The following is a 21,973-nucleotide window of genomic DNA, read 5'->3' as shown; positions in this document are numbered from 1 at the left end:
AAGGGCTAAATAAAAAGGAACACTTTCTTTAAGAAGCAATCACTTTCTGGCCTGGCAGCATGTTACTTTTTTTGGTTAGGCCCGGCGCCCTATTAAAGGAACCCGCCAGCTCGGAGCCCCGAGGCAGTTTCTGTGTCACCCTGTGTTGACAAAGCGCCTGTCCTCACTGGCCAGACTGGTGTTTGCAAATTATTTTACTGCACACGCCACTTGTATGGGCTGGGGATTTTTTTACAACACAACAGGACTTTAGAGTGCTTCCCACGCTTACTCAGGGGACACAAACGCTGCACATCAAAACAATGGAGGTGGGTGGCGGAGGGAGGCTCTGGGGCCGCTGGGAGCAAATTATTTGAACTCAATAGAGTGGGTGGCCAGTGGACGCTTCCTTAAAACCGGGAAGGGTAAGCTGTGCATGGCCGGTTCATTGGGGTTTTCCGTCAACAAAAGGAAAGTGGGGATTCATCCATAGAATTTTTTGGAAATATGCTCGAAATAACGGGGTCGGCTGGGAAACTAATCCTGTTAGATAATGCACGTTTGGTTCAGGGGGGCCGGATAATATCCACATGTCTACCCTTTTATAATTTTCGTAATCAAAATCTAATCGATTAGGATTATCTGATCGGATAGCTATTTCAAGTAAAAAGCTCCTGGACAGGTAAAAAGTTTCCTGACTTCCAAATGTTACTTAGGTAGAAATACAAAGGATTTATCTGACTACATGATATTAAAATTAATCAAAAGGTAAATAGGTGATATGCAGAATGGCAGTATTATACAATTCTTATAATTAAAGATAGTTATTGTTTTTTATCATAATAAAAAAAAATAAATACATGAACATGAACGCATTTTATAGTTGTCTGTGTTTATTTTTGGGATGCCTAATTTGGAATGGCCTTGTTTTTATATAGGCTAAAAATAATTTTATGTTACTAGGCAATGATAAAGGGTGCCTATTTTCTGGCTTCATATTCAGCTTCATATTTGTGACAGTGTCTCTTGCTTTAAAGTCAAAAAGCTCTTTTATTTTTTCTCCATACTGCTGGCTGCAGCCACCTCTTTTTTTCACCACTGGTCTGAAACCAGATTTTCCAGTCTGGCCTCTGATTTGGGTTAGCTGGGCCGGGCTCTGCTTTTTTGAATTTGGCTTCAATCTCTTAGAGATGTCCCACCCCTAGCCTTATCACATTTCCATGTGGGGGTTGGGGAGCTAGCCAATTAGAAGCGCAGTGTTAGTTAGGTGGATGTCATTATGTTTAACAGAGTAAGCCGAAATTGTCCAATGCGAGGTGTTTCGTGGTGGGGGGGGTGTGAGAGAAAACATGGGAACATGGGATCGCGAACAAATTGCGACTTTAGCCTTTGACACACATTTTACATCAGGGGTGTGGAACCTTTTTTCCTCTCAAGGGGGCCATTTCAATTTTTCAACATCCTCGAGGGCCGTACAAATGATTTGACCTCTTGGCTTAAAAGTACTACAAATCACAGACCCATTCATTTCGCCTTTCCTTTCATGGCTGCTGCCAAAGAAAAAGCAACCTCTTAATCCAGAGGTGTGTGCAAATGGTTATTTTAGCTTTCCTATCCATAAGAGTTTTTTTTAAATGTTGAAAGCTTTAAGGCTCCATCTGGGGCTGCACTTTTGGAGCAACATTAAGAGATCTATGCGTATACATCTCTCAACACCCATAATCATATGAGGGACAGCCTGTAAGCAGATTTTCTTTTTCTTTATGGATTTTTTACATAATCACTCCCCTTTCAAACTGTATTCTGTGTTTATTTAATAACAACTTTTTTTTACTGTCATATAGTTATTTTATACCCGATTTACTTTTATTCTCTATTTTTTTATAACTATAATCGGATCATATAAAGATGTGGCCTTTACCTCACTGGTTGGAGAAAAAGGGCTTCTTTATATTCGTCTAGCCACCTGCTAGCTATAACCAGATGCCTAATAACAACAAGTTATTGGACTGTATGATCAGTAGAAAGAGGAACAGATCATCCACTGGGCTTACAACTAAAAACCCAAGCCACGCAAAACTGCGGCATGCTCTACAGCGCCTTCCCTTATTGAGGTTAGTGCTTGGGAAGTTGCTGAGCACTTTCTGGTGCTCTCCGTCAAACTGCCACCCTGTCAGACGAGACATATACCACGGATACACGTTTACTCTGTTGGTTTTCAAGGACCCTGACCTTGGGCCAGGGAAAAACAAGGCACTCGGGCTTTTTTAATTTGGTTTGAGGTCGTAATTTCTTATTGTTTTCTTTTTTTGCGTGTTTTGATAAATATACCTCGAGGGCCGTACCAAATGGTCTTGCGGGCCGTATACGGCCCGGGGGCCGGAGGTTCCCCACCCCTGATTTACATGCACACAAACCTATAGAACGCACGGGAAAGGGAAAACCCCCAAAAGCATATTGGGCCCCTATAAATAAATGTACTGTAGTAAAAAGTACAATATACCATATGCCACTAAAATGTAGTGGAGAAAAAATATAAAGTAGCATCAATTAAAAGAATACTTGAATAAAGTACAAGTATGTCAATATACTATTAAGATATTTTATATCCCTAACTATACCACTGTTATCAACAATGAAGATATGGTGCTGTGTTGTTATCATAACATATGACTGCACTGACCTCACCACTTTCAAAAAACGTACAAAAACTCACCTCTTCAATCTGGCTTTTAATGTGTGACTGCTTTTTTATTGCTTGATTTTAAATTTGACTTTAACTACATTTATTCGTTGTTATTTTTCTTTTCACTATCTATGTAAAGCAACTTTGAGCACCTGTAAAAGCGCTAACCAAATTAATCTATTATTATTATAACACATTTGATTTACTATTTAATATCGACTAATATCTTAGCATTTCCTGGTCATTAAGAGATTAACAACAGAGGGAAACTAGAGAGATATGCATGATGGGAAGCGCTGTTGCCTATCTACACTGAGCGGAAAAGACAAGTCATGTACCTGTGAAAGCCACCTGTCAGAGCGACTGTGGCGGCCGGCGTGACGCAGTGGACAGCTCCGTCAATAACGCGCCTCAGGGACCGGGCCTCGGCTGCACTGACAGCCCTGGAGATGTCTCCATGATGCAGGAAACCTGGAGGGAACACACCACATGGTTATTAGTCTGGAAGCCAGCCATCAATCATAGCCTGTTCCTCTGGAGAAGTGGAGAGTCAGGGTGAATTAAAAGTAAGGTAACGTGTGATCAGTTCTGAGGCTGAAAGAAGTCGACTAGCTGCTGCAGACACCAGAGCATTATCACAAATGCAGATGCTGAGATTGATAGATGGATTTCCATGTATCTGACTTTGTATTTTTTCTAGTAGTGTGCATAAAAAGTATATTTTTTCATATAACAACAATGAATATAACATCTGTTCACTTAAGTGCTTTATGATTTATTTGTACTGGCTTCTATCACTTATTTAGACTATTCAACTACTGTAACATACTCTGTAATAACTGTGCAATATATGCTTTTATTATCACTGCTGTTATCTGGCTGCTTTCACACTTCCATGCTACGCTTCTCTTATGAAAAAGAAAAAATATCGTTACTGTACTTATTGTTGTCCACCTAGATCAGGGGTGTGAAACTCCAATAAACAGTGGGCCAAAATAAAAAAATCGGTACCAGTCGAGGGCTGGACTGGTTCAATGTTTATTGAAAAACTTATTGAAATTAACTTATTGCACATATTAAACCTGGAACTAACAAAGCCTATAAAAAGAACTTTAAACATTAAATAATCAGTTGCATTCATTTTTTATGGCTCTATCTGCAGCTTTTCCAGAGTCATTTCTTATGATCACATTTTTCCACAGGCCAACAACTCTTCAAAAAAACTGAGGAAACCCTCAGGATTGAGTGAAGGTGTGCGTGCAATATACCGGCGGGCCAGATCTAATAGCAATTACAAATTATCCTGCGGGCCGAAATTAAATCCATCACGGGCCTGATTTGGCTCCCGGGCCTTGAGTTTGACACATGTGCTCTAGATGGAGGACAAGAGTTCATTGTAATTAATCTCTAATATTCATGCATGCCTGTTGATTAATATGTTGACTCTTTACTTTTGCTGTAACAATGTAAATGCCCCCTCTGTGGAAAAAATAACTCTGCTACTCTGATTCCGATTCCCTTGGAACAAACGGAGCTACACATTTTCAAAATACCGAATGACATGTCTGTCCGCTGTAAAATAAATGGTTTCTGCTCTTTTAAGATTTACAGAACACAGTGAGATCACATTTCCACTGTCAGATGTTGCATTATTCCTGTGGACGGAGCGGACACTGCAGTGCTCCAGATGATGGATTACGACCAGTTTGATGAAGATGTCTGTCAGCATAATACATCATCAGATGGAGTTTCAAACTGAATGGGAACCTGCGAGCGGTGTAATATAATGCTTTGAATTACCAGCTCATGCAGTGCTCCAGTATGTGCATCCTGAGCAGCAGAGAGGCATACAAATGAAAAGCTGCACATCAGTACTCCCTTTGAGACGTTAAATCACACACATGAAATGCTCTGTGGGGTTTCTATAACTGACAACAATTGCGGCTGATGTTATCTAATTGTCTGGATGCTCCTATTCCTTTTCGCTCAGACATTCCTTTCAGAGTAAAATCACTGCAGATACGCTCTAAACACTACTGGCTCTGTGCGGAGGCAACTTTCACAAAATGACCAAGGCCCAGGCGCCAGTAAATATATGTTATTAAATTAACATTAGCATTTATCAGATCTATCCATCCTTTAAAAAGTGTCTTACTTTATTATCAAATTAACTTGCTTACTAGCTTATTACTATAAAAAACTTGTCTCAATGAATGACACCTTTATGAGGGATCCATCCGATTTCTGGGATTTTTCGGTTTTTGTGTCCTTCAGCAGGATTCCTTTATTCAAACCTTTTGAACTACCAAACTTATAACTGTAGACTACACCTGTTAGAAAGTTGAAGCATAACTTAAGAAAAAATTACACAAAGATGTTTCTTTTTTCATGAACATTGAGTAATAAGGTATATATTCTCACTAATCGTAAAAATGAGTCCCGGACTGGGTAAATTCACGTGAGCAAGTCAGAACAAAATCTCAGGAACAGATATCATATGTTTAACATCACTTCCCTAAAACTGACTTGTTTTTTTATCCAAGTCATTACCGTTGGTTTTTAGCCGCACTGGCATAAGGATGGCAATTTCAGTCAAACCCTCACACTTTGGTCAGGACTGGAATACTCCAACACCTATTTATGAAAGAAAATTATTCTCCACACATATTGAGAAGCTTTATGAACGCTGACCTTTTCTCCAGCACCACCATAATATTAAAATGTGAGTGAAAAGTGTACACAGCTATTGGATGGATGCGGTACAGTGCAGACATTTTAAGTCTATTTTGGACAAATGTTAAGTAGACATAACAACCTTTGACCGAAATGAGTGAGCCTTATCTGCACTTGAACTGCACGTGGCAGGTATTGGTTCAAACTGAACTTGTCCGGACTTTGAATCCAATATCACACAGCGCACAAACCATAAACACTTCCAGGACTGTCACATGAAACCATTTGGCCCAAAAATAATCTGTCCCAGAGACTAACATTGAGAAAGCAGACGTTTCTTTTGAGGTAAATCAACTTAAATAGCCCTTCTTTTTTTTTTAAATCAAAAGGTCCTTAATGTTTTGAAAAGTTCTAATTGAAAAATTCAGTTATTTCTACGGTGGCCCTGAAGTGCAAGTCAAAACAACATTTCAAAAAACACTACAGCATTTCAGAAAACGTATGTTGTTACTTCGGCATCATTTTGAAACGTGTATTACAATTGAATCACGATTAGAGCGATGCGAATATTCGGGGCTTATATCCATGCAAATACTTCGGTAGATACCAACTACAATAAAAATAACATATTTTACCGTGATTTAATTGTAATACACGTTTCTAAATGATGCCGAAGTAACAACATACTGATACAGGTTGGTAAAAACCATGAATTAATGTTTTAACAAGTCTGCAGACGGCAGGCGAATTACCTTTTAAAATGCGTGTTTTCTGAATGGAGATCGGATTGATCAGGCTAAACTAACCTGTAGCTGCTCCGTCCACACTCACAACAACGGCATACAGACATAAATAAACCAGCGACTGTATTCACCATGACACAGACAGTCTGTGGTTTGTTCATGTTTAACTTTTGTCCAGNAAAGTTCAAACCTAGATGAGAACTGTTTCTGTTCAAAGTTGGTTGTTGTTTGACTACACAAAGTGTGTGTTCTGGTACGGACAAAGGTTCGTGGTGTAAGGACAAGTTCTCCTGGACCTGTGTTTCCTGGAATTGAATTTCTGTTTGTTATAAAGTTAGTTAACTGAAGACCGTAACTGGATGAGTAACCTGTTTAACGTAGGTTCCATGACCTAAGGGAACCCTCGGATCAAGTTGTCGGTCGTTCTCCTGGTATGCGACATTCCTTGGGATTGAGCTCCACCCAGTAGCATACCAGGTGACTCTTGTTTGTCTGTAGGTAAAGTCACCTATGCGGTCAGCCAGCCGACGGGACAACGAACGACGACATTTAGGTCATAGGTATTACATTGTTTCTTAAGGGTCAACGGTGTTGTTGTTTGTGCAATGGTTCCGTCGAGGTAGACGCTAAAAACGACAATACACCACTGTCCCGTGGCGACTTAGGTTCACGTGTCTGGACACTTCTGACCAACGGTCGAAGTGAACCAAATAACAGGAGTTTCCTTATACACAGAAGACAGGACCTTATCTCCAAACCTTAACCCACTTTTACATTGGGTGTCCAAGAGATTCGCGACCTGCCCTACCGTTGTGCTGACAAAGTTGGATTCTTGACGTTTAGTGCTATACAGACGAGGTTCTCCGACTCTGTATTTCATGTCGTTTCTGACTACTGAATTTTATTCCTTTTTATTTGTCTTTTTAATAATTCTTACTTTATGGTTGTGTATCTTGTGTGGTAAAATTAAAAAGTATCGAGGAAATAATAAATAACAATTAACAAAAACAAAGTATGATTTTGGTTAATCCCCGGCCACACATCCTCGGTAAAATACCCACAACAACCACAGAGTCAAATGGAATAAATATAAATATTTCGTTATGATAAAACTTGTGAACCACCGCCCCAAATCGATGTGGCCCACATATTTTCCCCAGTGTCCACTGTCCTTTCTACTCCTGTGTCCTGTGTCCTCCTTCTCGTGTGGCTAAGGTGGTCGAGCCGTTTACGAGTATGGTGTTGATAACTGTGTCACATTAATTTGGAACCATACATTTCGATTTATTTGTAGTAATATTTGACGTCTTTTTCTGACCTTTAGTAGACAAACACAGATGCAGACCTAGTGAGATTTGGGAGGACACTTCATTACCGTTTCTTATATCCTGTAACCTTGTCAATTTTAACGGTAATGTTAGAAACAATTCTGGATTGTTTTATTAAAGATGATTAATACTAAATAAATTTTCCCGTAACAATCGAGTGGGAGAGGTTTAAGTAAATCATACTGTCGTTAGGCGAACAACACAACAAGGCAATCCTATATCAAGTCCTCACAGCAGAAAGGTCGTGGATGTCTCTGTGTGTATCTTTGCTATTTCTCTATATTGTTTTACATAAGGTTAAATCCTTACGTGTATCTGACGTTAACAGATTTCGTTTTAACCGGTTTACAGTGTACTACGAACAACAACTATAATGGAGTCAAATGGTGTTCTCCGTCGTTATCATGGCTGAAACGGATTTGAACGTGGTCGAGTATCTACTGAAAATAAATGATTCCTAGTGTCAAGACTATGTTTGACCGCATCTCGTTGTCCACAGTATCAAAACGCTGTTGTATTATAAAAATTTATACGTAAGAAATGATCTCATAGTATTTGAACGCAATTACAACTTATTGTTACCCGACCAAACCGGTCAAAAAGATAAAACGAGGCTTCAACAACTTCACAGTTTGTTTTGTGACATACATATTGGAAGGTAAAGATAGACTTTATCATTAAGCACACGTTTTTTATTTATCGTTATAACAGTATGGACCATCATCGGTTAAAACAATAGTTGATCTACATAAGACTAACTGGAAAGACGCGTAGGAGGTGGACGTCGCGCCGGGAACCTCTTCAGCGAGTCTCGTACACTCAAGTTCCGTCCTCTCGACATGCTCACTCACCGACCTTTGATCTTGCCGACGAGACTACGAGACAGTTCATTTACAATGTCACTGATCTCAGATAAACCTCAAAAAAAATTTTAGTCTTTATTTTCTAACTTTGAAAAGAAGGAAAGCGGAAAGACAAGTTTATGTAAGTAGAGTCAAATCAGAGAACTACAGGCTGGAAAATTGTAATGTTGATAAATAGCTTGACGGTTCGATTAGCTCACGCATATTAGTCCCGACGGTTTAGTTGGACCCGCGATCAATTCCACGTGTGCCGGGGCCTTAGTATAACTTTTTTTTCGTCGTAAACGGTGGTTGTAACTCTCTCTTCTTCTCTCTTTCGTCTGTAGTCCTTTCTCTACTTACTCTCTCTCTAAAAAACGCTCAACGCATTCTTGACCATTCTAATCGTCCCAAAGGGTGTGTATCTGAAATGGAACCCGAACCTGGCGGGTCCATATAACATTGTCGCGGTAGCTGTGAAGACTGGTTGCCAGCTTCACTTGGTTTATTGTCCTCAAAGGAATATGTGTCTTCTGTCCTGGAATAGAGGTTTGGAATTGGGTGAAAATGTAACCCACAGGTTCTCTAAGCGCTGGACGGGATGGCAACACGACTGTTTCAACCTAAGAACTGCAAATCACGATATGTCTGCTCCAAGAGGCTGAGACATAAAGTACAGCAAAGACTGATGACTTAAAATAAGGAAAAATAAACAGAAAAATTATTAAGAATGAAATACCAACACATAGAACACACCATTTTAATTTTTCATAGCTCCTTTATTATTTATTGTTAATTGTTTTTGTTTCATACTAAAACCAATTAGGGGCCGGTGTGTAGGAGCCATTTTATGGGTGTTGTTGGTGTCTCAGTTTACCTTATTTATATTTATAAAGCAATACTATTTTGAACACTTGGTGGCGGGGTTTAGCTACACCGGGTGTATAAAAGGGGTCACAGGTGACAGGAAAGATGAGGACACAGGACACAGGAGGAAGAGCACACCGATTCCACCAGCTCGGCAAATGCTCATACCACAACTATTGACACAGTGTAATTAAACCTTGGTATGTAAAGCTAAATAAACATCATTATAAACTGCAGAAAAAGACTGGAAATCATCTGTTTGTGTCTACGTCTGGATCACTCTAAACCCTCCTGTGAAGTAATGGCAAAGAATATAGGACATTGGAACAGTTAAAATTGCCATTACAATCTTTGTTAAGACCTAACAAAATAATTTCTACTAATTATGATTTATTTAAAAGGGCATTGTTAGCTCACCCTCTCCAAATTCATTTAGTATGACAGCAATCCGCTTGTTGTGTTGTTCCGTTAGGATATAGTTCAGGAGTGTCGTCTTTCCAGCACCTACAGAGACACACATAGAAACGATAAAGAGATATAACAAAATGTATTCCAATTTAGGAATGCACATAGACTGCAATTGTCTAAAGCAAAATTGGCCAAATGTCCTCCAAATATCTATCGAACTGTGATCACTATGGAACATCACCATCCATTATATCGCATAATTATGTTTTATTGGCATATGCTTATTAAAATTATGTTCTGACATGCTGGAAATATCTATACACAGCAGGATCTCTGAATCAATCAATATGGCAAAAACATGATATATCACGAGACATAATATAAAATGTCGTGCCGTAGGACTGTGCTCTCACATTGTACATGTATGATGGTGCAACAGGTTAGGGTTTATAATGGGATGGGATTTTTGGTAAAATGTATCAAAATGTATTTGTTAAAATGGGTTTAAAATGTCTTACTCCTTCAACAATAAAAATACTTTCACCAAAACAAAACGAAAATGAAAATGGTGAGGAAGTGCGAAGCAAATTAATCATTAGGTTAAGAGAAACCCTGGTCCAGGACCAAGCGGATTTTGATTGTTATGAGGATGGACTGATAGGTTTTTAAGACACACCTTTTGCTAGCTTATTAAATCCGTGTCATACAGACAGTCTCTCACCGAGGTATCCTGAGATGATGGTGACAGGGATCTGCTCTCCAGGACCAAGCGTGGTGACGATGGGCACCAACTCTGGGCAGTCATCCTCCTCCTCTATCACCATGCCGTCCATACCAGAAGTTATGTTTGGATCTGTTGAATCAGCACGTTTTATAAATCACTGCATTGATAGGATTACACAAAAAACAGAGGAAACAATTATCTTTCAAAAATGACCATATACGTAAAAAAAAATGCATTGTGATAATAGTCTGATTGCATTTAGGAATGGTATCAAATATTCAACAAATAAAAAGACAAATGACCTGAAATCATTTCATAATGGATACAAATCTGTACACGTTTGAACAACACACACAACGTTAAGATAATATCAACTCTCTCGCCATATAATTAGCGGTTAGCATAAGAGTGTGTTTACTGATTAAGTACATCCAACGTGGACATAATTGCCTTTTATATGCGCCACGAGAGCAAAATGAGCCACCCTTCATTCATTTACAGAGGCAGTACACAACATTACCCGAAAGTTCTTGTTATAGATGAAGATGTTCAAAGTTGTATTCAAAATGCTCACTTCTGCAATGCTGTTGCTTTACGTTTTGACAGTGTGCGACACAATAGAAGCTCCGTCAACTCCTGAAGCTGCGGCAATGGTTCCGCTTTCATTCACAGCACTCGTGACCGCTCGTGACTCGAAACACTTCTGGATGTATATACGGACAAGCTTTTTACCGGACCAGAATAAGACTTTAAATAATAACATTGTATAAGTATAGTTATTACAAACAATTGCCGCTTGACAATCAATACGCATAGGTTTTGTTTCCCTTCGTCCCAGCTGCAGTTTCGCAGAGCAGATGGATGTTTTTGTAATGACAAGTATCTACCAGAAGAGGGCGACATAAACCCGTTTAGCAGATGTATAACTTTATAAAGGGAATACAGGCTACCAGAAATACCCTTACACTAACAACATAGTAATCCTGTAACACTTTTACGTTTGTTGACACTGTAGTAGTATTATTATTGTGTCACATCAATAGCCTTTGTCGTGTGTAACTATATATCCAAATATAGTACCACAGAACTGCTTCCTGTTTAAAGAACAGGGTAGCCTTCAGTATACCATGTACCAAAGAAAGTTAAAATAATTAAATCATTCTCTTACAATAATAGCGCAATACAGAGCATTATAATTATGTGCATGTCATTTACATCGTGGCTATTCCAAGAATGAAAACACTTCAGTTTCCCTGCTGAGGATGTTGTTGTTAAAGTTATATTCAGATCAAAAGGGCTGCACAATATCTATAAACATGTCTTATCTGCAGTGTGTGTAAATGTATTAATGTTTCATGTTAGCCTGACTCCATATAGCATAGTATACTGTATACTATCTTATTGTGCCATTATTTATGTTTGTTGGAAATTGTGAGCAAAAACCTTTCTCAGTAAAAAGGTTGAAATTAAATAAAGATAATTAAAAACAAATGAAAAAGCTATATATAAAACTAAACAAAGGGAACCCCAACCACAAGTACTTTGGCATACACAGAGGCATACATGTTACAATCCTATATAATTTAGCCATTAAATAATACCTACTTTTTTTAAAAGAAAAAAAACAGGAAAGTTCCTGAAAAAAGTTTTTTAACGAACAACATTACTGCTTACGAAAGACGTGAACATTACAGGTCTGTCACATTACACCCTTCAGTGATGATGCAAAAGATGTTGCAACAAAGGTAGTGCAATGCCTAAAGAGTCTAAGTGAAGGGCTCATAAGATACTTTTATTTTAAGAGTTAAAATTATTAACAGATTTATAATTCACTTTTGTTTCAACCTCTCACCTAAAAATCCCCAATCATACCTGTGGAGGAAGCTCTCAGCTCTTTTTTGTTGAAAAAGACATGTCAAGCCTGAATATCCAAGTCATCATGTTTACTTTTTCACAATTTTATTTGCCACCAAATACTAATGTTTTTTGAGCTGGTTCAACTTTAACTTGCAAAAAAACAACTGATACAGCGTCAACAGTAATATTGTCATCAATCAAAAGAGCTTCGACACATGTGACTTATTGTTGTTAGACCAAGGTTGCAGTCGAATAGTCCATTTAGCTAGGAACCTTCCTTAGGGAGTGAAATGACCCAGAAGTCCCTCAGTGGCAGCTATGATAAGTGCCGTTTGAATTCTCTAGATCAGTGGTTCTCAACCTTTTTACACCAAGTACCACCTGAGAAAATAGTTGGCTCTCCAAGTACACCATATCAATGTTAAAATACAGTGTATATGCACAGTGCATGCAGGACTCGGAGGCACATTTATTCATAATAACATTATTTATTGTCAGCTAGCTACATGTACAAAGGGCAGTCTCTCTCTCTCACTCTCTCTCTCACTTGTCATCACTCACTCACTCACACACCACAAGTGAGAATATAAAGAACAAAATAATAACTTATTCTCACACAACGAATGACAACCGTACATACATGTCATTTCCTATACCAAAGTTTGAATGTAGGCCTCCTGCAACAACGTACATCGTAACAGAAAATGTCCTATTGGGAATTCAGTTCCACAATAATAATGAAGCCTCCAGGAGCAGATGAGCCTAACGGCAAATAGCTCATCTTCAGTCTGCTGATGTTTGCTATTGCCATTTCTGTGGTGGCAAAGTAAAAAAATAAAAAAATAAAAATAAGAAAAAAGATAACAATTAAGGACAAGTGTGCTTTTTCAGCTTTTGACCNAACTGATACGGAAAGGGTATTCATTTAGGGAGAACACTTCTTGTTTGTGATTGGACGAAGCCAGCCAGAGAAGCTCTGCTGTGATTGGTTGTTTTTGCTGCCAGCAGCAAAAACAACCAATCACAGCAGAGCTTCTCTGGCTGGCTTCGTCCAATCACAAACAAGAAGTGTTCTCCCTAAATGAATACCCTTTCCGTATCAGTTTAAATGCTGTGTCGTTTTCTGAAATATTGTGGTGTTTTGTGAAATGTTGTTTTGACCTGCACTTCAGGGCCACCGTAATTTTCCATCCTCTGTTTATTTGAATGAACCCTTAAGGAAAATCTCAGTTTGCGGAAGATGCCCTGAAGAATAAGGCAATAAAGGATGATTCAACGCAAAAACGCTTGAAACACATCCCAAATCTCCCTTGTATCAGCCCCCTCTCCCGGTCTTTGCTCAGATGGCCCTCTCTGCCCAGCTGATTGATGAGCGCTCATGGGAATTCCACAGCAAGGGTCCCCTTCACAGTCACTGTTCATTGGTTTTTATTAAAAATACCCCTGCTGGCTGTTCCATTGTGATTTCACTATAAACTCCCTTCTTGTCACATCTCATCTCACTCTAGAGAAAACACATTACAGCTAGCACTTCACATAAGGAGTCTCATATGGGACAAAATGATTCCAAATGACACGCAAGGCCCCGTCTTTAAGTCTTTTTTTGGAAGCAAACACTAGTTGTCATTATCAACCTATCATTTGTGGAGTGGCAGAGCTTAAATTGCTGAGAGGTTGACGTACCACTTTGTTGCATCCGGTTCAGATGAATGCTGTGGTCTGTCAGAATGTCACTGAATGAGCGCAGCCCTCTGCAGAACCACTTCTCAGCCGTCTTCGGTCCAACCCCAAACACACTTGTGAACAGCTGGCAGGAAACGAGGTAAGGACGTAATCAAGAAGACATGCTCTGAAATGACTTCTCAGGGAGGGGGTTAGCATTCAAAAGTTTTGAAGAGCTTTATGTCCTTAAGAGATAGCAAATGCAAATCAGATTTCACTGCAAAGTACCAAAAAGCGGGGAAGTAAAAGAGTTGTTTTTCATCTACTGACCTTAAAAGTCTGATACCTTTCATCAGAGAGCAATTCCTCGACTTCAAACGAACGGCCACATTGGAGGACCTCCTGCGGAACATAAGAGTAGATTATATTAGGAAAAACGCTCTCGGTGTCACAGCATCAGCATGTTTTTTACCCTCGTTTCTGTTCCATCAGCAATTAAGAAATGGCCTCAAATTGCTGCTCATTTGAAAACGGTTCCAACTTGAAAAAGGTGCTTCTTGTGTGCTCATTTCCATTTCTTCTCAAGCGAGAACAGCTTTGTTGTTGAGAAACCGAGGATTTATGCCGTTTTTATGGAGTACATAAAAAACCAAGATAACGTTTTCCCCATCCTCTATTGTTGGGAACTTTTGTTACGTGTTTAATTGTTTGCCGCTCTGAGCAGAGCACTGCTAATTTTCCAGTCACACTTTAACTGTCTTCATTATGTGAACGCATAAAGCAGGGATGTCAAATACGGCTCACGGGCCAAAACTGGCCTGTCAGAGGCTTCTCAGGATGACTTTGCAAAGGGTAAATATTACAGACAAGACATTAACTTTAATTGTGTATTTTGTATCTATACATTTTATACAATCACAAGGCAGGGGGGATAACTGATCCTTCTTCCTTAACCCACTGGTGTGTCAGTTCAGGCGGTCAGGATTACTACACAGATATCGAAATTAATGTAAGATCATTATTAGATCTGGACAAGTTGTTTTGATCATAAAATAATATACTATATTGCTCAGTTCCAGATACCAGAGACTACATGCATTGTGCCTTTGTAAATACACTGTGTATACAATTGTTGAACTTGTTTTTCTTGAGAAATTTCAGGTTAATCTTAATGTTTTGTAAAAGGATAATTTATTCAATTTGAACAACAACAGAATGTTCTTTTTTGCACTAAAACAAAGGCAACAAATTGCAATGATTTAACTTGTTTGGCCCACTTGAGAGTACATTTGGAAGTATGTGGACACTGAACTAAAATGAGGTTGACACCCCTGGCATAAAGTGAGGTAGCGGTTATCAGCTATCTTCAGTTGGGGAAAGTGTAAAGATGTAGCATACATTTGTTTTATTTAAATGTGAAATTATTGCTTTCAGAAATTATTGCTTTCAAATTAGTTAACTTAATACACTTAATTAAAGTCAACGTTTGGGGTATATTTGTGTTTTACCAGCAGTATCAGTGTCCATTTTTAGCGTCTGCATGGAGGACTTCTGGTATAAATTAACCAGTGAACCTGAGACCCTCACTGTGAGTACAGTGCAGTTTAAAGCAGCCTTCACTGCTCGATGATGCATCCACCCGTCCACCACTGCATTTCAAGCCTCCGGCTAAGGCTAACCTCAAATGCAAGTATAAGGCTTGAACACACTCCCTGCCCGGGGGAGGACACACATCTTCACACACACACAGAAAACACATACTGACTATTCATCCCCAACTCTGCCTCAGTGCTCCCAGACTTTCACGTCAGTAGGTTTTATATCTTTTCTCCTCTATGGATGTTCAGTACGATTCTGTCGCTGCTGACGGTGTCACTCCGATGTTCACAGCCACATCAGGCGTTTTGTTTTTACTTTGTTTGGTTTCACGTTTTTTGTGTTGTGTCATTTTCTTGTTTTGAGCCACGATCTGTTCAAAGAGACATGTGGGTAAAGAAAAACTCATCGGCTGGGTCTAAGAACAACAACAGGGAGAGGTCATTCACAGGCAGTCACTTCAGTCTCTGGGGACATTTGTGCTGACAGATTTGACGGATTCGGAGACTCGCTCTGAGACTCTGTTAGGTTTAATGTGTCAGAAGTTGGAATGCACGGCTCACCTTGTTCTCCGGCAGGGACTCAGCGTTGTCTTTCCCTGACAACTTGCCATGATTTCTGCCCCGAGCACAACTGTAGGTGAGGGGATGATTGCTGAGTGACCCGATAAGACTTTTCCCCCCAAAGACGAGATAAATTGATGTGATGCCTGTCAGTGTGTGTGCTCATGTGTGATTGGTGTGTTTGTTAGTCTGTCTTGTACTTTACATTTCAAAATAGTGTTTGATATCTCTTTGAAAGATTGAATTTGTATCTGCCTTCAGTAACTTTTTTTCTGAAAGATGAGATTCCACTTCTGTGTCATCTGAAAGTTGCACATTGGTGTTGATAGATGACGAAAGATCCAGCTAAAACAATATGCTAAACATTTGAGAAACACTGAAGTGAAAGAAAGTCGGGATCGTGCTCCCTCACAGAGAAACTCAAAACATAAAGTCTGTCAAAAAATGAAGCTGTATTCAATTGGTGGTGATTATTTTTCAATCACTGATGATAGGGTTAAATGATAATGGAAGCATGCAATTCAGAGTTATGCTATCACTTCATTTACACTGTTCCGTCGCACGGACGATTTTAGCATTTGTATGATACATTTTTGTTGTATGTTTTAGGTGTTTTCCGTATTTCAACTGGCTCCCAATTCTCTCTTGGGGATACAAAAACGTTAGCTTGGATTCACCAGCTGTGCTGTGTTCCAGTTACAGTTTGCTGCAAAACCTTGTGCTACAAGTTTTTAATAAACAAATCTACATCGTTAGATCATCTGCATACATGTCAATATATTTGTAAATCCCAGTTTTATCTGTGTTTAATTGAAGAAAGTTCTGACATTGATTTGTTCAATGCACTTACTCAGTGTTTGAATTGGAGCATACTGTAGTCTCCTGGTGAAATGGTTATGTACATTTGTGTGTCGTCTGCATAGCTATGGTAACTTATTTAGTTGTTTTTCATTATCTGAGCCAGTGGTAGCATGTAGATGTTAAAGAGGAGAGGCCCCAAGATGGAGCCTTGAGGAACCCCACATCATATTTTTCAACTCAGATGTGTATTTACCTATAGAAACAACGTTTTTTCTGTCCTTTAAGTAGGATTCAAACCAATTTAGAACTGTTATGGGTTACTCAGTGGTTTTCAACCTGTGGTTGTGGTACGCGGAGGAATCTGAAATATAAAAAATATTTAAAAATTAAAATAAAAGATCTGGAGAAGGACCCAGAACCGGACTGAACCAGACCTCACCACTTCCCGGGGCCGTGGACAAAGTGCTCGCTGCGCCCTCTCTCCCCATTGGGGGAGGGACGGGGCCCCCTGTTTCCGGTGCGACTGCCAACCGGGGCGGAGTGTCCTCAGTGCGCTCCGACCTCGTCGTGCCGCCAGAGTGGGGATCGGCTCACGTAAAAGAGGTCAGCGGTCTGCGGCGATGTCGGCAACCCACCCGACCCGTCTTGAAACACGGGCCAAGGAGTATAACGCGCGTGCGAGTCAGAGGGTGCATTCAAAACTCCGTGGCGCAATGAAAGTGAGGGCCGGCACGCGACGGCTGAGGTGGGATCCCGGCCCGCACAGTCGGGGAGGGGGAGCGTGAGCGCGTGCGATAGGACCCGAAAGATGGTGAACTATGACTGGGTAGGGCGAATCCAGAGGAAATTCTGGTGGAGGCCCGTAGCGGTCCTGATGTGCAGATCGGTCAAATCGGTCCGGGTCAGAGAAGGCTGTGACCGAGGTTAAAAGCTGAAAAAGTAAACACTTGTCCTTAATTGTTATCTTTTTCTTTTCTTTTGTACTTTTCCACCACAGAAATGGCAATAGCAAACATCAGCAGACTGAAGATGAGCTATTAGCCCTTAGGCTCATCCGCTCCTAGAGGCTTTCATTATTATTATTATGGAACTGAATTCCCAATAGTAGATTTTCTGTTACAATGTACGTTGTTGCAGGAGGCCTACATTCAAACTTTGGTATAGGAAATGACATGTATGTACGGTTGTCATTCGTTGTGTGAGAATAAGTTATTATTTTGTTCTTTATATTTATATTCCTCACTTGGGTGGGGTGTGTGAGTGATTGAGTGAGTTTATATTCTCACTTGTGGTGTGTGAGTGAGTGAGTGATGAGTGAGAGAGAGAGAGAGAGAGAGAGAGAGAGAGAGAGAGAGAGAGAGAGAGAGAGAGAGAGAGAGAGACTGCCCTTTGTACACAATAAATAATGTTATTATGAATACATTTGCCTCTGAGTCCTGCATGAACTGCATAGACTGTATTTTAACATTGGTCTTATGGTGGTACTTGGAGAGCCATATATTTTCTCAGGTGGCACTTGGTGTAAAAAGGTTGAGAACCACTGCTCTATTGGCTTTCCCTTGAAGGCAACATGGTAAAATGCTCAAATAGGCTGTAGCCAGGATCATGGGATGAATGAATCTACGAGAGAACTAACTGGTTAACAGGTGAGTCATTTAGCAGGTTAGAGTATATATATATTTAGGAGTTAGTGGAGGTAAATAGAACTAAAGAGATGGTGAATATTGGACTTAATTCAAATGTGATTTTAAAACAGCGTATTTCAATATATCGATATTGTAAAAACTGAATTTCCCCTTCGGGGGATCAATAAAGGTCCATCTTCTTCTTCTTCTTTAACAATTCCTATGTAGAAAACAAACCTAACCCGAGCCCACTGGTTCTAAATGACGACATACATCTTTAAAACAATATTGACATGTTTTCATTTTTTTACTGTCAGTTCTGTCTTTAAAAATGTATGTTACATTAAATGACTATACTTTTGGCTTTGATTCTTTTAGCGAAGCATTACTGCTGACCATTTTCCAGTGCATTTCCATGAGTGTCCAGATTGATTTTCTCTTTTCAGGACAGCGACTGATTTTAGATCATTTCCCAAAAGACTGCAAATGAAGTTGAAAAAAAAAAAAAAAAAAGGAATCATAAAAATGAGTGGTGATTGAGGCAATCCATCACAGTAAACTTTGCATTATTTATCGTATGCACACAGAGACGGATTTGAAAGCTCTCCGTGTTTGGAAATGTGATTATGCTTCTGAAAACCTTTGCATTTCCAGGCTATAGAATCTAAATCAAACTGGAGTGCCAAACTCAATACTCTTGTTTCATGAGACCACGTAATACAGATGGATCGTTGTCATATTAACTGGACTCTTTTTGCAGACGGGGCCTTACCTCAATCACTTTCTTGGTGTGCTGCCCTAAGCAGGGCAGGTCCTGGGTAGCCCCCAGGCACCGCACCGCCCAGGGCAGACTCTTCAGAACAGACGTAGCTCTCCTGAAAGCCAGACATGGACCCTCCATGTTGTTGAATTCATAGCTCTCCGCCAGCACTTCAAAAGCATCCTACAAGAGGGGAAGAGGAAACATGTCCAATAGAATATCAGATCAGGAGCATCAAAAGACAAGCTTACTGCACCCATTAGGTTTGTGTACAGCCATTTAAATGGGAACTATTCATTCTTATCTTTACTATGTATTATTACTTTTGTCATAGGGTAAGTGTCAAGAAAGGCAGGATTGAAATGCTGGTCCAAAAAAAAAATTGAGGCAAGTATAACAAAAAGCATGCTTTAAATAGTCAAAGCTGGTCCACACAAAAAAAAAAGCTAAAAGAGCAGGCATTGTAAAATAAAAGGGAAAGTAGCAAAAACAGGGACAAATCAGGATGACTGGACGAAACACAAGGAGCAAAATCCACAGGTGGAAAATGCAGACACGAAACATGGACAAGAACCAGACAGCAGGGTGATAGGAATCAGTGTGAGGTAGAAATCACACAGGTGGGAAAACATAAAGACAGGAAGGAAAAACAGATGTAACCCAGGGGGGGAAAGCTTTTCAAGGTAAAACCAGAAACACACAGACAGAACATGGCAACTTGAGGTTGAGGAAAAAAACAATCTTGGATAGGTTTTGGAGAAAGATCGTAGTTTGGGTTAGATAACTGTAAAAGTGAAAGTCAGAACCCTAACCTCAAACCTAACATTGTGTACATAAAGATGGTTTTAACATGGATGCCAAAATCCATCCAACACGCCTAACGTTACCAGTTGTTATCGCTTCCATTAAAATGAGTCAGACAGGCCTATATGCTCCTACTGCTTTGTAAAACTGAAACCTAAAAATAATGTATGTATGTAATACGTAAAACTGAATGGCACTTAATGTGTTTAATACAAAGAAAGCAACTTCTTCAAACTGGAGCTACAGCACCAGACTGTGTTCACCTTTGCTCATAATTATCGCTAAGATATCCATCATGTTATTGTATTGCTGCTTTTGGTGCTCAACCATGTTAATCAGTGCTAAAATGTAGGCTAGTAGTAGTTGGACTAGGCCCCTTCTGACCCACAGGCCAATAACCGCTGATAGTCTTTTAAATCAGCTGATAACATTGCATGAATCCCCATTTTTGGATTAAACATCAAACCAAGGAAAGAGAGAGAAAACGCAGCGAAGAAAGTGAGAGCTCGCACAGATGGGTCAGGTGTACATTCACATGTGAGATGCACTGACCCGTACAGGACACCAGACAGGGAACAGAAGTCACTCCCCCCCCACACCTTCATCACTCTTCTCTGTCACTTTACAGCAGGACATGCTGCATGTTGGTTTCCTCCTGGATGACCAGACAAAGACATTAGAGGCTGGCAAACAGCAGACAGGAAGCTGTCATTTTCCACTTGTTCACAGCTGGCTCCTCGGGGGGGTCTATGGGCTTTCCCTTGAAGGCAACATAGTAAAATGCTCAAATAGGCTGTTGTCAGGATCATGGAATGAATGAATCTACGAGTGATTACACAACTCGGCGGCAAAGATCAGCCACTAACTGGTTAACGGGATGAGGAATGAAGCAGGTTAAGAGTATATATATATATATATTTAGGAGTGATCTAAAGTGATGGTGAATATTGGAATTAATTTAAATGTGATTTAAAAAAAAACGCATTTCAATTTATCAATATTGTGTTATTAGACTAGATATCGTCTTGGTTATTGTAATATGGCAGGACTGGTTTAAAGGATACACTACACTTAAGCAATGTGCTTTTCTTAGCTGTTCTAGGCGTTGTGTCATCGGTCATTGTCAACTAAATACATTTTATCTACATTACAGATCATTAATACAAATCTATAAATATTTCATAAAAGTTGAAAATGAGTCAACCATGCATGATGAAAATTGTAAATGCTGGTTAAAATAATTTCATATTTTGTGAATCTACATTTATAAAAGAATGGTGCTAATAGTGCTGCATTTTGGAGAATATATTTAGAAGTCAAGGATTATGCACAATCTTTAACTGTTCAAATTTCAGGTGAGTCACATTCTTGACCAGTGAGACTTTTAACTGCAGCCACTAAGTATATCATCAATTTATATCAACTAATCCTTTACCAGGCTTTAAAAACCTAAACGTTGTTAATTAAAGAACATATAGATTGTAATATCAGTTGGACTGAACATTACAGATCCGGTGTCTGATAGCATCTCAACAGAACAACCATAGTATCTCTATAAATACAGTACCTTCATGATCAGTTTGATAAAAGTTATATTTAACAGATTATGTGTGTTTCAGAAACATCATCTGATATAAACACCCACCATGGTCAGGACAGGATTTGACTGCCCCAAAACATTGCTAAATATAAAATTATTGGAACTTTTATCCTAGTGTGTAGATCATATGTTTGATACACACACAACAATCTCATAGCCCTGGCTAAATTCTACTGTCAGTGAAATTCTTCCTAAGCTAGCTAGCGACTGGTCATTGTCTGTATGAGTCATGAACATATATTTATCTGCAGTATTAGAAACAGACAATCATGGTAATGTAAATATAAATTACCATCACCCCGTGATGCTCCTACTCTAATTATAATTCCCTAGTCAGTGAAGACCTCACTCTGAACAGGTATATCACACAGCTGTCAATCATTATGTTGTTTTGAATAGCGTTAAAAAATAAATTACAGCCCAAAGATCCTGGACTTCTTGAAAGATATTCAAAT

At 39.4% G+C, this 21,973-nt stretch overlaps 2 protein-coding genes and 1 long non-coding RNA gene across 5 annotated transcripts in view; 1 reads left to right on the top strand and 2 right to left on the bottom strand.

Moving 5' to 3' along the window:
- The window catches only part of LOC104950379 (DNA nucleotidylexotransferase-like), a 21,652-nt gene extending 2,278 nt beyond the window's left edge, over positions 1–19,374 (bottom strand). Inside the window, exons 1-5 of the mRNA XM_010776900.1 lie at positions 19,366–19,374; positions 19,127–19,297; positions 14,100–14,171; positions 13,791–13,914; positions 3,004–3,136 (exon numbers count right to left, since the gene is read on the bottom strand). Coding sequence (XP_010775202.1) covers positions 3,004–3,136; positions 13,791–13,914; positions 14,100–14,171; positions 19,127–19,297; positions 19,366–19,374 — 509 coding nt within the window. The remainder of the gene's footprint in view (positions 1–3,003; positions 3,137–13,790; positions 13,915–14,099; positions 14,172–19,126; positions 19,298–19,365) is intronic.
- Positions 8,996–11,061, bottom strand: LOC104943473 (COBW domain-containing protein 1-like). 3 transcript variants are annotated; one of them, XM_010768921.1, is made up of 4 exons: positions 10,825–11,061; positions 10,248–10,379; positions 9,536–9,622; positions 8,996–9,409 (listed from the first exon to the last, which is right to left on the bottom strand). In XM_010768921.1, exons 2-4 carry the CDS (start codon positions 10,357–10,359, stop codon positions 9,384–9,386), a joined length of 225 nt encoding a protein of 74 aa, XP_010767223.1. In that variant the 5' UTR covers positions 10,360–10,379; positions 10,825–11,061; the 3' UTR covers positions 8,996–9,383. The 3 variants fall into 3 exon arrangements, with proteins under 3 accessions (XP_010767223.1, XP_010767215.1, XP_010767206.1); XM_010768913.1 differs by having other exon boundaries at positions 8,997–9,409; positions 10,248–10,407; positions 10,771–11,060; XM_010768904.1 differs by having other exon boundaries at positions 8,999–9,409; positions 10,771–11,057.
- LOC104943491 (uncharacterized) lies at positions 15,381–17,558 on the top strand. Its single transcript, XR_798113.1, has 2 exons — positions 15,381–15,410; positions 17,395–17,558. It is a non-coding gene; the product is annotated as an uncharacterized lncRNA (long non-coding RNA).
- Positions 19,375–21,973: the final 2,599 nt, after the last annotated feature.

Source organism: Notothenia coriiceps, unplaced genomic scaffold (genome assembly GCF_000735185.1).
Source record: "Notothenia coriiceps isolate Sejong01 unplaced genomic scaffold, NC01 NC01_scaffold00000339, whole genome shotgun sequence".
Lineage (NCBI taxonomy): Eukaryota > Metazoa > Chordata > Actinopteri > Perciformes > Nototheniidae > Notothenia > Notothenia coriiceps.
The sequence above is the reverse complement of the archived record's forward strand: the minus strand, read 5'-3'. Positions and strand labels throughout refer to the sequence as shown.